This window comes from Papio anubis, chromosome 2 (genome assembly GCF_008728515.1).
Source record: "Papio anubis isolate 15944 chromosome 2, Panubis1.0, whole genome shotgun sequence".
Classification (NCBI taxonomy): Eukaryota; Metazoa; Chordata; class Mammalia; order Primates; family Cercopithecidae; genus Papio; species Papio anubis.
Window position 1 is genome coordinate 186,670,098 of NC_044977.1, and position 12,687 is coordinate 186,682,784.

General features: G+C 34.8%; 1 protein-coding gene across 11 annotated transcripts in view; it reads left to right on the forward strand.

The window, feature by feature from the left end:
* Positions 1-12,687, forward strand: part of IL1RAP (interleukin 1 receptor accessory protein) — a 147,597-nt gene that overhangs the window by 115,858 nt on the left and 19,052 nt on the right. For 10 of the 11 annotated variants that reach the window (XR_004182356.1, XM_031663869.1, XM_031663875.1 and 7 more), the window contains one exon: positions 1,562-1,710. Coding sequence is in view for 10 of the 11 variants with exons in the window: in XM_031663869.1 (XP_031519729.1) it covers positions 1,562-1,710 (149 nt within the window). In the remaining variant the exon portion in view is untranslated. Of the gene's footprint in view, positions 1-1,561; positions 2,504-12,687 lie in introns of those variants that run through there. The other variant, XM_031663878.1, reaches the window with a different exon arrangement.

Consider the following 12,687-nt stretch of genomic DNA (forward strand, 5'->3'; position numbering starts at 1 on the left):
ATACATATCTTATATCCATAAAAAGGCCACGATCGAGGGTTGTGGGTATGTGGAAACCTATCAGTGTAGTTGTGTTTTTCCTTTTCTCAATCCTAGTGTCTGGCCCTATGTATTTGTGCCTTAGGTAATTAGGTTTTGTTTTTTTGCATTGCAGTGAGCATGCATTTCCTCTCTCCTCTTTCTTAACTCATATAACCTATAGTTATATTTACAATTAGTAATTTTTAATATTAACTAAATATATTTGTGTAATTTACATTTTATTTTAAAGGTAGATGGGTGGTAATATAACTCACTTTTAAAATAAAATAACATTTTATTCCTAAATAAACCTGATTTTTTAAGGCATTGGCAAAGTGGAAAGTGTGAGTCCTTGAAGACAGAAGGTTCCACGGTAAATGAAGTGCACCGTTACCAAACAGCAGTTGGCTCACTGCACCAATTAAAACTTTGCAGCTGGTCAGCTACATGACAAAGTAATGTGGCTGGAGGCTCACGGGGAGAATCACTGATCTTTTTAGGAATTGTTAACACTTTGCATCCCATCCTCATAATAATAGTGAATAAATAATAAGGAAAGTCGTGTTGTTCCACCTTGCTGCTATTGAAACGTACTCAGTGTTCATAGGTAGCAGTGGAGTTAAGCTTAAGCTAAACCAATCAGAGCCCTTAACCAAATTCTCATACCTGACAGGAAGCCTAGTTAAAAAGAGAACCTAGATGGCAGTCAGCTGTAGCAGAGAGATTTTTCTCTGCGATGAGCAAAGGAGTTCAAAGGGATTTTAAATTTTGATCTTGGACCCAAAGCACTTGATCTCCGATTCACTGACAGTTGGATATATTTATTTTTACAAAGTTTACTTGTTCATAACAGCTTCCTCTTTTTATATATTAGGATTTAACCACGAGATTTCAGATTTCTGACCACAATATTCTAGCTGTGTTCAGAATCCATGCTTTGGGAATCACTGAAATGCAACAACTATTCCTATGGGATAACAATAATACCTACATGAATAGTTATTAAGCATTATTCTTATATTCATGCCTTAGCGTATTCAGTCCTCAGAATTCCTGAATAAATTAATACATGTAATGCACTGTATGGGCATTACGACTTCCCTCTTTTCCAAAAGAGGAACCTAAGACCTGGAAAAAGTTAGTTATCTCACCCAAAGTATATAGCCAGAAATTAACAAATCCTGGATAAAAACCCAAAAGCACCTGGCCCCAGAAGCTTCTCTCTAAACTGATACAGCATTCTGGCTCAGAGATCTAAGCAAAAGAGACATTTCGTTTTGAAGAGAGATCTATAAAAAGAAGCCGGTGTTGGGATTTGGTCTAGACAATGGCATAGTGTGTAGTGTAGATGGTATAGTATAGTATTAGAATCTTACCATTAATACTTTGTAATTGCTGCATTGTAGGTAGCTCAGCTTATCAACCTTCCTTGCCCTCACCTGTAGTAGGGGTCTGTGGTTGCTTACTTGTCTGATTCATACACAGTCCATAGTGCTTGAGTCACTCTCAAATGCTTTGATTTGCTTCCCTCTATTTCTAGTATAAGTCACAGTAGAACGGAAGATGAAACAAGAACTCAGATTTTGAGCATCAAGAAAGTTACCTCTGAGGATCTCAAGCGCAGCTATGTCTGTCATGCTAGAAGTGCCAAAGGCGAAGTTGCCAAAGCAGCCACGGTGAAGCAGAAAGGTAATAGATGCAGTCAGTGATGAATCTCTCAACTCCAAATGTAACTTTGTGGTGAATAAGGACAAAAGGAGAGCTTGAGAACAAGAGAGCTCCAGCGCCTAGCCCGACGGCATCTAACCCACAGTAATGAATCAAACTTAAATGAAAAATATGAAAGTTTTCATCTATATAAAGATACTCAAGATATTGTTTTTGATATTGTTAGTACCCTACTGCCCAAATGTAGCTAAAAAAATCGACATGATTACAATGAGACACAATTTTGCGTCTGTACAATTGTGAAAAATTAAAAACAAAGAAAATATTCAAAGCTATCAAAGATAGAAAAAACTGGTAGAGCCACATATTGTTGGTGAATTATTAAGACCCTTTTAAAAATCATTCATGGTAGAGTTCAAGAGTCATAAAAAAGTTTTCATCATCTGACCTAATACTTTTGGAATTTTTCCTGAACAAATAACAGAAAGAGAATTATATATCTTTTAACATGATTAGAAGTATTATCTGTAGTTGTAAAACATTACTAATAGCAGCCATCTAATTGTATGCAGTGAATGAAGGTATTAAATGCTTATTTTCAGAAAAAAATACATAATTATAATATCATTTTAAACACTATGTATCAGTATTTAAGCAGGTTTATAATATACCAGTAGCCACAATTGCTAAAATGAAAATCATTTAAATTATGATTTTAAATGATATGAACATGATTTGTATGTTGGTAGTACTACATTATTCTACAATAAATGAAAATTATAAAGCCTTCTTGTGAGAAGTGCTGCTCCTAAAACAGACTGTGTCTAAAATTTTCTTTGTGTCTCTCACCTAACATAGAATCCCAGAAAATCCCTTGAAGGATGTTTTCAATGGTCTTGAGAAAAGCAGTGATGAGTTATCACACATAGAATCAGGTCATTCAGAATCATCCTGCTTGTGGTATATAGAGGGCGTAATATTTATTCAAAAGTGAATAAAATAGCACATAATTGTTACATTTTACAGTGAGACTTAATGCTTTTTTAAAGCTGATGAAAAACAGGATTCACCTCAAACTTTCATTACAATTTAAAAACTATATAGCAAAGGCCTGAAATGTATATGCCTCGTATGAAGTCTTAGTGGATCAATTCAGGGTAATTCATTGCTTCTGCTCCTCAGAAGCCAGTGTGAAAAGGAAAGACTGAAGTACATGATGTAAGGCAGTTTCCCAAATTGAGTTCTCGGGAACACTGCTAAGAATCAGCATTGTCCTGCGATGCGTTATGATGCTCTAGAGTCAGACCACCTGTGTTGAAATTCTGGTTTCTGCGCATCCTAATTCTGTGAAAAGTAAATCTCTCTGAGCCTCAATTTCTTTATATTTAAAGTAGGCACAATAATACCACTACCTCATAAGGTTGTTTTAAAGTACTCAGCACAGTTATTGGCATATATACCTAATATGAAATGCTCAATAAATATTAACTCATTATTTCCATAAGATTTTCATAAGTATTATTTGACAAAGGCTTTTTATCGTCAAATAAGTATCATTCATGGCTGGATTAAACAAAATCAAGTTACTTTAGTTAGGACCCATTCAAGTATTTAATATGTGAACATTTGACAGGAATATCTGCAGGAAATTGGATTATAGTGGCAGGATGTTTTCATATGTATTTGACTCCAGATTTCTTAAGTATGGAGCTTTTTGTGGGGATTGTCTTCTGAGGGATGTATCCTGGGGAATAATTTTGGAAGGTGACATAAATTAATAACTTACTGTCAAATGAATAGGATCAAAACAATCAAAGCAATGTGTAATGTAGGAGTGAAGCACAGGTTTGCCTCCCAGAGCTACTGGAGTAGCTCCCCTTTTACAGAAGCTCCTGCTCTAAATGCTGTATTAAGGACAGCGTCAGGAATGTGAGGTGACAGGTGGACCCTGTCAACTAGATGATCTGTGCTGAAAGCTGATACAGAGTCACCTTTTAGCCCTACCTGTGCACGTCCATTGGTAGCAGAGGAGCTGTGGTTTTGTTCACTTGGCTTCTATTCTGGGCCAACTAATGCTGAAATTCAGAGGTTATATCTGAGTTCACATTCATACATTACATGTATGGGCCTACTCTAAATTTATTAACAAAGCGTTCTATGTACTTCCTGAAAAGGACGTCAAGAAAAGACTAACACTTGGAATGAGAGAAAGACACTGGTATAGGTCTTATTGACAGCAAAATTTCATTATAGTCAGTTAAAGCTAAGTATTACAGAGGAGGCAGTTGTTTTTTTTTTTTAATGTATTTATTTTTATTTATTTTTTATTTTTGAGACAGAGTTGTGCTCTTGTCACCTAGGCTGAAGTGCAGTGGCATATCTCGGTTCACTGCAATCACTGCCTTCTGGGTTCAAGCGATTCTTCTGTCTCAGCCTCCCAAGTAGCTGGGATTACAGGCATGTGCCACCATGCCTGGCTAATTTTTGTATTTTTGCTAGAGACAGGATTTCACCATGTTGGCCAGGCTGGTCTTGAATTCCTGACCTCAGGTGATCCTCCTGCCTTGGCTTCCCAAAGTGCTGGGATTACAGGCGTGAGCCACCACGCCTGGCCCATTGTTTTATAATAAGAGCATGATAAGGACTAAGGCAAGGTGACTGTTTAACTTTATGAGAAACTGCCACACCAATTTCCAAAGAGGTTGTACCATTTTACCTGTCCTCTAGCAATGTACACAAATTCCAGGCACTCTATTTCCTCACCAACTTTTGGAACTGTCAAACTTTCCAATTTTAGCCATACTAATGGATGCATAGTGTTATTACATTGTATTTTAAATTTGCATTTCTTGGATACCAATGATATGAACAATTTTTCATGGCCTTATTGGTCATTAACTAATAGATCTTTTTGTGAAGTATCTGTTAAAATTTTTAGCTCAGTTTTGTTATTGGGTCATTTGTTTTTAAATTTAATATATGTTAGGATATACACACAGATACTATATTTCTCAAATAAAACTCCTGTGTCAGATGTGTGAGTTGTTAATATTATCACCCAGTTTGTGAATTCATTTTCTTTTAAACAGAATCTTTAAAACTTTGATGGCATTTATTTTATCAGTTTCTTCTATGCTTAGTGGTTTCTAAATTCAGTATTAGCAATCTCTGCCTAAAGTTAGAAAGGTATTAAGGTTAGAAAGATATCCTTCTGTGTTTTCTTCTGGAAGATTGGTAGATTTTTCTTTTAGAGTTAAGCCTATGATCCAGTTTTTTTTTTTTTTTCCCCATACTCTGAAGTATTGGGTTAATGTTTAGTGTTTTGTTTTTCCATATAGATAACCAGTTGTTCTCACATCATATCGAAAAATCTTTCCTTTTTTTGTTGAATTGTTCTGAAAGCAGCCCAAAAATTAATTCTATGAATGTAGATCTATTTCTGCATTCCCTGCTCTGTTCATCTGTTTATCTGTCTTTAGTCCAGTACCACTTTATCCTGGTTAACATAGTTTTAAAGTTTAAAGTAAGTCATGAAATCAAATACTGTATGTCGTCCCCCTTTTTTCTTTTTGAAGATTGATTCAACTATTTTAGGAGCCATATTTCTTTTTCATATAGATTGTAGTATCAGCTTGTCCATTTCTACATAAAAGCCTGCTGATATTTTGATTGTATTTAATTTATAAATCAGTCTGGGGAAAGTTGAAATCTTTACAATACTGAGTTTTCCAATCCATGGACATACTATATCTCTCCATTTATTTAGATCTTAACATTTTTCAGCATTTTTTCTTTTAGATTTGATTGTACAAGTCTTGCATACATATTGTTAAATGTATGCCTAAATGTTTTGTTTTTGATGCTATTGTAATAGTACTTTTTATTTTCTAATTTATTTTTTGAGACAGAGTCTCTCTGTCACTCAGGCTGCAATACAGTGGAGTGATCTCGACTCACTGCAGTCTCCACCTTCCGAGTTCAAGTGATTCTCCTGCCTCAGCCTCCAGAATAGCTGGGATTACAGGTCCCCACTACCACACCTGGCTAATTTTTATAGTTTTAATAGAGACAGGGTTTCTCCATGTTGACCAGGCTTGTCTCGAACTCCTGACCTCAGATGATCCAACCGCCTCAGCCTCCCTCCCACAGTGCTGGGATTACAGTCATGAGCCACCACACCCGGCCTGTAATAGTACTTTTTAAATTTTCATTTTCCAGTTGTTCATTGAAAATGCTATTAATTGATTTTTATATATTGATCTTGACCTTTTGAACTTTAGAGTGGTGTTTGTTTGTTTAGTTTCTTAGGATTTTCCATATGCTTGATTGTGTCTCCATAATAAAACAGATTTTTACTTCTTCCTTTCTAAATTTCATAACTTTAATCACTTTTTCCTGTCCATTTCACTCTTTTGGACCTCCGGTACCATGTTCTGTAGAAGTTATGAGAGCAGCCATCTTTGTGTTGTTTCCAAATTTAGAGGGCAAGCTTCAGTTTTTATATATAGGATTTTTTCGTAGATGACCTTTATTTTCATGAGCGTTTTTTTTCATTTTTAGTTTGCTGAGAATTTTTTTTATGAATGTGTTGAGTTTTGTTTGATTATCTATTGAGAGGATTATATGTTTTTATTTTTAATCTCTCAGTGTGATGATTTATACTTACTGATTTTGAAATGTTCATCCAATTTTGCATGCCCAGAATAAGCCCTCATATTGTCATGATTTATTGTCCTTTGTATATATTACTGGATTTGATTTGCCAATATTTTGTCGCAGATTGTTGTTCATGTTAAGAATTTTTTTCTTTTTTCTTTTCTTTTTTTTTTTTTTTTTTTTTTTTTGAGATGGAGTTTCCCTCTTGTTGCCCAGGCTGGAGTACAGTGGCGCAATCTCAGTTCACTGCAACCTCCACCTCCCGGGTTCAAATGATTCTCCTGCCTCAGCCTCCTGAGTAGCTGGGATTACAGGCACCTGCTACCACACTGGCTAATTTTTCTTTGTTTTTTTTTATTTTTTATTTTTTATTTTTTTAGTAGAGACGGGGTTTCACCAAATTTTGCTCATATCTTTGTTCATGAAGAATGCTGGTTTGTAGCATTCTTTTCTTGTAATGCTGTGACTAATGTCAGGGTTTAGCTGGTCTCATTACATGAGCTGGATAATGTTCCCTCTTCTGTGATTATGTGAAAGCCTATGAGTAAAAGTGGTATTATTTCTTGCTCAAAAGAATTACTCATATATCTATCTGGGCTGTTGTTTTCTTTTTGGGAAAGCTTTTAATTATGAATTCAGTGTCCTTTTTAGTATTGAGATGTTCTGTTTCTTCTTGTGGCAGTTTTGGCTTTCAAGGCATTTTTTTTCTATTTCATCTAAGTTGTCACATTATTGGCATACTTTTCTTTAGATTATTTCCTATTATCCTTTTAATGTCTGCAGGATTTTTAGTGATGCTCCACTGTCACTCCTGATGTTAGTAATTTGTGTTTTGCCTGTTTTTGTCCTTCATCAGTCAAGATAAGGGTTTCTCAATTTTGCTAATTTTTTCAATGAACATATTTTTATTGACTTTTCTCTGTTGTTTATATATTTTGTTTTATTTACTTTATTTTTATACTTATTTTCCTCTTTTTGCATACTTTGCATTTCATTTTCTTTTTTGTCAATCATCCTAAAGTATAAGCTGTATCATTGATTTTTAAGTAATTCTTCTTTTCTAATATAAGTATTCTGAGCTATGAATTTTCCTCATAGGATTACTTTAAATCCAACAAATGTTGAAATGTTGAGTTTTTGTTATTATTAAGTTCAAAATATTTTCTAATTTCTCTCTTCATTTCTTTTTGACCTAAAGGTTATTTTGACATGTGTTAATTTAAACACACTTGGAATTTTCTAGATTGCTTTACTACATTATATATGAAAATTCATTTGAATTTTAGTGTTGGCTTTATGTTCACTCTTGATAAAGTTATTCGTAACATTTCATGTTGTCATATAAGTTTAGCTAATGTAAACAATTAGAAATGAAGATAAAAGTCTGGGAGCAGGTGTCTCCGACTTAGAACTACCTGAAAGAACTACATTATGGAGTGGAGAAACATAGGTTTTTGTTCTAGATAGACCTGGGTTCAAGTTCTGGACTCAGTGCTGGCTGTGTATATCAACTGGTACAAGCCTTCCTTTTCTTATCCTTCAGGTACAACTTCCAGGGTATCTGTGAAAACTGAGGGAATGGGGAATGAGAGCTTTGTCACAGTGCTGCACACTTGATTCTAATTTCTAATCTCTTATTTAGTTATGATGTATCCAAAGAACGTACCTTGCATGATTTTATTCTTTTTAAGCTTATTGGTACTTTAAAAAAGAAGTATTTGCAGACTGCCTATCTTGGTAAACGTTTGCTATGCATTTGAAAAAGACGCATATTTGGTAGTTTGAAGTGTGATGTCCAGTGAATGTCAACTAAGACGATTGGTGTCAATGTTGTTCATGTCTTCAATATCCTTACTGATTTTTCCAATATACTTTGTTATTCAGTTATTAAAAGAGAGAATGGTTTTGAAATCTTTATGTATAATAGGGATTTTTCCAATTCTTTCTTCAGTTCTGCCAGTATTTGTTTCATGTATTTTGGAACTGTGATATTTAATACATGCTTATTTGGGATTGACATGTCTTTTTGATGAATTGACTCTTACATTGTGAAATGTCCATTTTTTTCTGTTAATATTCTGTGTCTAATATGAATGTAGCCATTCCAGCCTTTTTTGTTGTTGTTGTTGTTGTTGTTGTTGTTGTTGTTGTGGGGACGGAGTCTTGCTTTGTCGTCCAGGCTGGAGTGCAGTGGCGCGATCTCGGCTCACTGCAAGCTTTCTTATAATTAGTATATGTTTTTACCATTCTTTTATTTTACCTATCAGCATCTTTATACTGTTATACTTTATACTTAATGTATATCTCTTATTTACAGCATATTATTGGGTATTGGATCCAATCTGATCATTTCTACTTTTTAACTTGAATGTTTAATCCATTTTTCTTTAATTATGAATATGACTGCCTTTAAGTTTGCAATCTTGCTATTTGTTGTCTACCTGTCTTTATTTTTATCTCCTTTAGATTAATTGGTATTTTCATTGTATTTTATTTTATCACTTTTTTGGGGACTTTTGGCTCTTCCTCTTTGTTTGGGGCTTGTTTTGTTTTGTTTTCTCTAGAGTTTATAATATTTTCCCTAAACTTATCGGTTTGTCTTGAATTAATCACTTTACATATTTTATGAGAAACTTGCTATGGCATATTTCCATTTCTTCCCTGTCATCCTTTGTGTTGTGCTATAATACATTTTGGTTTTGCATGAGTTACAGGTACCACAATGTATTGTGAAAGTTTGGCTTTAAATAACTGTCTTCTAAGAAGTTAAGAACTGATAACATTTTTAAAATTTATTTGCTTATTTTTTATTTCTGACACTATCCATTCTTGGTAACATTTTAATCTAAAGAACTATTTAATGTTTCTGGTGATGTACATCTGCTGGTGACAAATTCTCTTTATTTTAATCTAAAAATGTCTTATTTCATTTTAATTTTTATATTTCAAAACTCTACTAAGAAAGTTTTCAAATATATGGAAGATTTTAAGGAATTACACAGTGAGCAGTAATTCAACCTACCTAGATTCTACCATTAACATTTTGTTATCTTTGCTTTATCACATATCTATTCATTCTTCTGCCAGTACATCAATCCTTCTTATTTTCTGATACATTTCAAAGTAGATGCAGACATCAGTAAACATTGAAGCTCCTTATCATTATCAATATTTTAATATTTATTTGTAAGTTTCTTTTCTAGGTAAAATTTGCATAGAATAGCAAATTACATAATTCAAGTGTACCATTTGATAATTTTTGAGAAATACATATATATGCATTATCTAATATCCTATTAAGATAAAGAATATTACCATTACCAGAGAGTAACATTCTTCCCCCATCAGTCAATCCCTTCTACCCCCACCTTTCTCACCTCCTCCAACAGTACAACTGTTTTTATTTCCTTTTTAGAATAATTTTTTTTTATATTCTAGAACTTTATGTATGTGGACTCATACCGAATGCACTATTGTATAACTGTACTTTCACTCAGCAAATGTTCTTGATATTCACGCATGCTGTTGTGTGTATCAGGCATTTGCTCCTTTTGTTTGCCGTGGAGTGGTTTTGGTTTGCTTTTGTTTTGTTTAAGAATGCAGAATGATTTGTTTATTCATTCTCTGGGTGGTGAGCATTTGGGTTGTTATCAGTTTTGGGGTCTTTTGAATAAAGCTTCTGTGAACTTTCTTATCCAAGTTTCTTAATGGACTGCTGCTTTTACTTCTCTGAGATGAATACCTATGAGTGGAATTACTGACTTAGTTTTATTAGAAACTGTTAGACCTTTTTTTTTTTTTTTGCTCCAAGTGGCTATATCATTCTATATTCCTCCATCAACATATTTACATCTTAAGGATTTGGTGTTGTCAGCCTTCTTCATTTTAGCAATTATAGGTGAGTGTATGGTGGTATCTTATTGTAGTTTAATTCTTCATTTCCCTGATGTCTCTAAATCTTGAGCACTTATTCTTCATGTGCTTATTGGCCATCTGTATGTCTTTTGTGATGTGACTGTTCAAACATTTTGTTCATTTTATAAATAGTTTGTATTTTATTGTTGAATCTTAGCAGTTCTTCATCTGTCCTGGATACCAGTCCTTTGTCAGACACATGTTTTGCAAATACTTTTTCCCAGTCTGTTGCATGACAATTTGTTTTTGTAGTGGTGTATTTTAATGAGCAGAGGTTCTCATTTTTATGAGATGTAATTTATTAACTTTTTCTTTAATGATTATTAATTTCTGTGTTCTAAGAAAGCTTTGCTTACCCATAGTCATGAAGGTTCACCTGTGTTTAGGCCAATAGTCCATCTCTTTTCTTTTTTTTAATGAATGGTGTGTAGTAGAAATGGAAGTTCAATTTTCCTTTCATAGTGATATCCAGTTGTTCCAGCACAATTAATTGGAAAGATTTTTACTTTCTCATTATGTTCCTCTGGTGCCTTTGTCAATATTTTCACAGGATATGTTGAAAGTGTATCTATTTTTTTTCTTTCAGCCCTTTAAGGTATTCCATTGTCTCCTGGCTAATCTTATTTAAAATGCAAGCGGGGCAGTTTTTGTTGTTGTTGTTCTTGATTATTTTTGTGCCCTTTATGTATTTGTTATATGTTTTTCTTTGGCAGATTTTAAGATCACCTTTTCTTTATTGATTTTGAAAATCAAATTATGATAGCCTGTGGTGTCATTTTTGTGTGTGAGTGTCTTACTTAGAGTTTATTAAACTTCTCAGTTCTATATGTTTATATTTTTCCTTTAATGTGAACAATTTTCAGCCATTTTCTCTTCAAATATATCCACCTTTCCCCCTCACTCTTTCTCTTCTTTCAGGACTCTAGTTAAAATTAGGATAGACCACTTCTATCCAATTAGTGGTGCCCACATGTCGCTGAAGTTGTCGTTTTTTTTGTTTCTTCCTTTTTCATCCTTTTCCCCTGTCTATGTTTGTGTAGTTTCCAGTGTATGCTGGCCATTTTCTTTGTGATGTCTAATCTATAGCATTTTCTTTATTTCAGAATTGCATTTTTCAACTTTTGAATTTCCATATCTTCATTGAAGGGTCCCTATTGATATTTTCTATTCGCTGTTCACAATGTTCATGGTTTAAAAAAATTGAACAAATACACATAGAATACTCATTTTTAGGTGGTCATCTGATAACTCCACCATTTTTGTCCATTTTTGTTCTGTTTTGATTAGCTATCTTTTTATTAGCTAATATGGACTTTCTTGCTTTTTTATCTAGCTTTTTAAAAATTATATGCTGGATATTATGGGTGTTACAATTTTGAGTTCTGAATTTTGGAAGACAGTGTTAAATTTTGTTCTAGCGGGTAATTAAATTACATGCATAACCGCTTGCTTTTTAATAAGCGTCTTATCTTTGTTAAAGCAGGTCTAAAATAGCCTTTTGTGTAGAGTTAGATTGGACCTACTTCTAAAGCATGTCATACCTGGAGTCTCTAATTAATATTGGGGAGCTAAACAAAATCTCTTCACTCTGAGTGGCCTGTACTCAACTGTCTCACAGCCCTTCGTGTGCTCCTAGGGTTGATCTGTTCCCAGCTGTTCTTTGCCTAACCTTTTAAAGTATTCCTCTAAATATGTGTAGCTTTGTATTTGGCCAAAGACTCGAGGTAATCCTGTGCAGATTTCTAGAGTCCCATCTCTAAATAGTTCTCTTGTCTATAAATGCAATCCGACTCAACAGCGCCTTGAACTCTAATTTCTATCTCCTTAGCTCAGTGTGACCACTTTCTTATTTTGGCTTTCTCCTTTCTGTGCCACAGTTTAAAAGGTGCCTTGAATCAAAAAGCCAGCCGGGCGCGGTGGCTTACGCCTGTAATCCCAGCACTTTGGGAGGCCAAGACAGGCGGATCACGAGGTCAGGAGTTCGAGACCATCCTGGCTAACACGGTGAAACCCCTCCCCCCATCTCTATAAAAATACAAAAAAAAAAAAAAAAAAGCTGGGCTTGGTGGTGGGCGCCTGTAGTCCCAGCTACTCGGGAGGCTGAGGCAGGAGAATGGCGTGAACCCGGGAGGCGGAGCTTGCAGTGAGCTGAGATCCGGCCACTGCACTCCAGCCTGGGCAACAGAGCAAGACTCTGTCTCTAAAAAACAAAACACAAGCCAGGTGCAGTGGCTCAAGCCTGTAATCCCAGCACTTTGGGAGGCCAAGACGGGCGGATCACGAGGTCAGGAGATCGAGACCATCCTGGCTAACACGGTGAAACCCCGTCTCTACTAAAAAAATACAAAAAAATAGCCCGGCGAGGTGGTGGGCGCCTGTAGTCCCAGCTACTCGGGAGGCTGAGGCAGGAGAATGGCGTGAACCCGG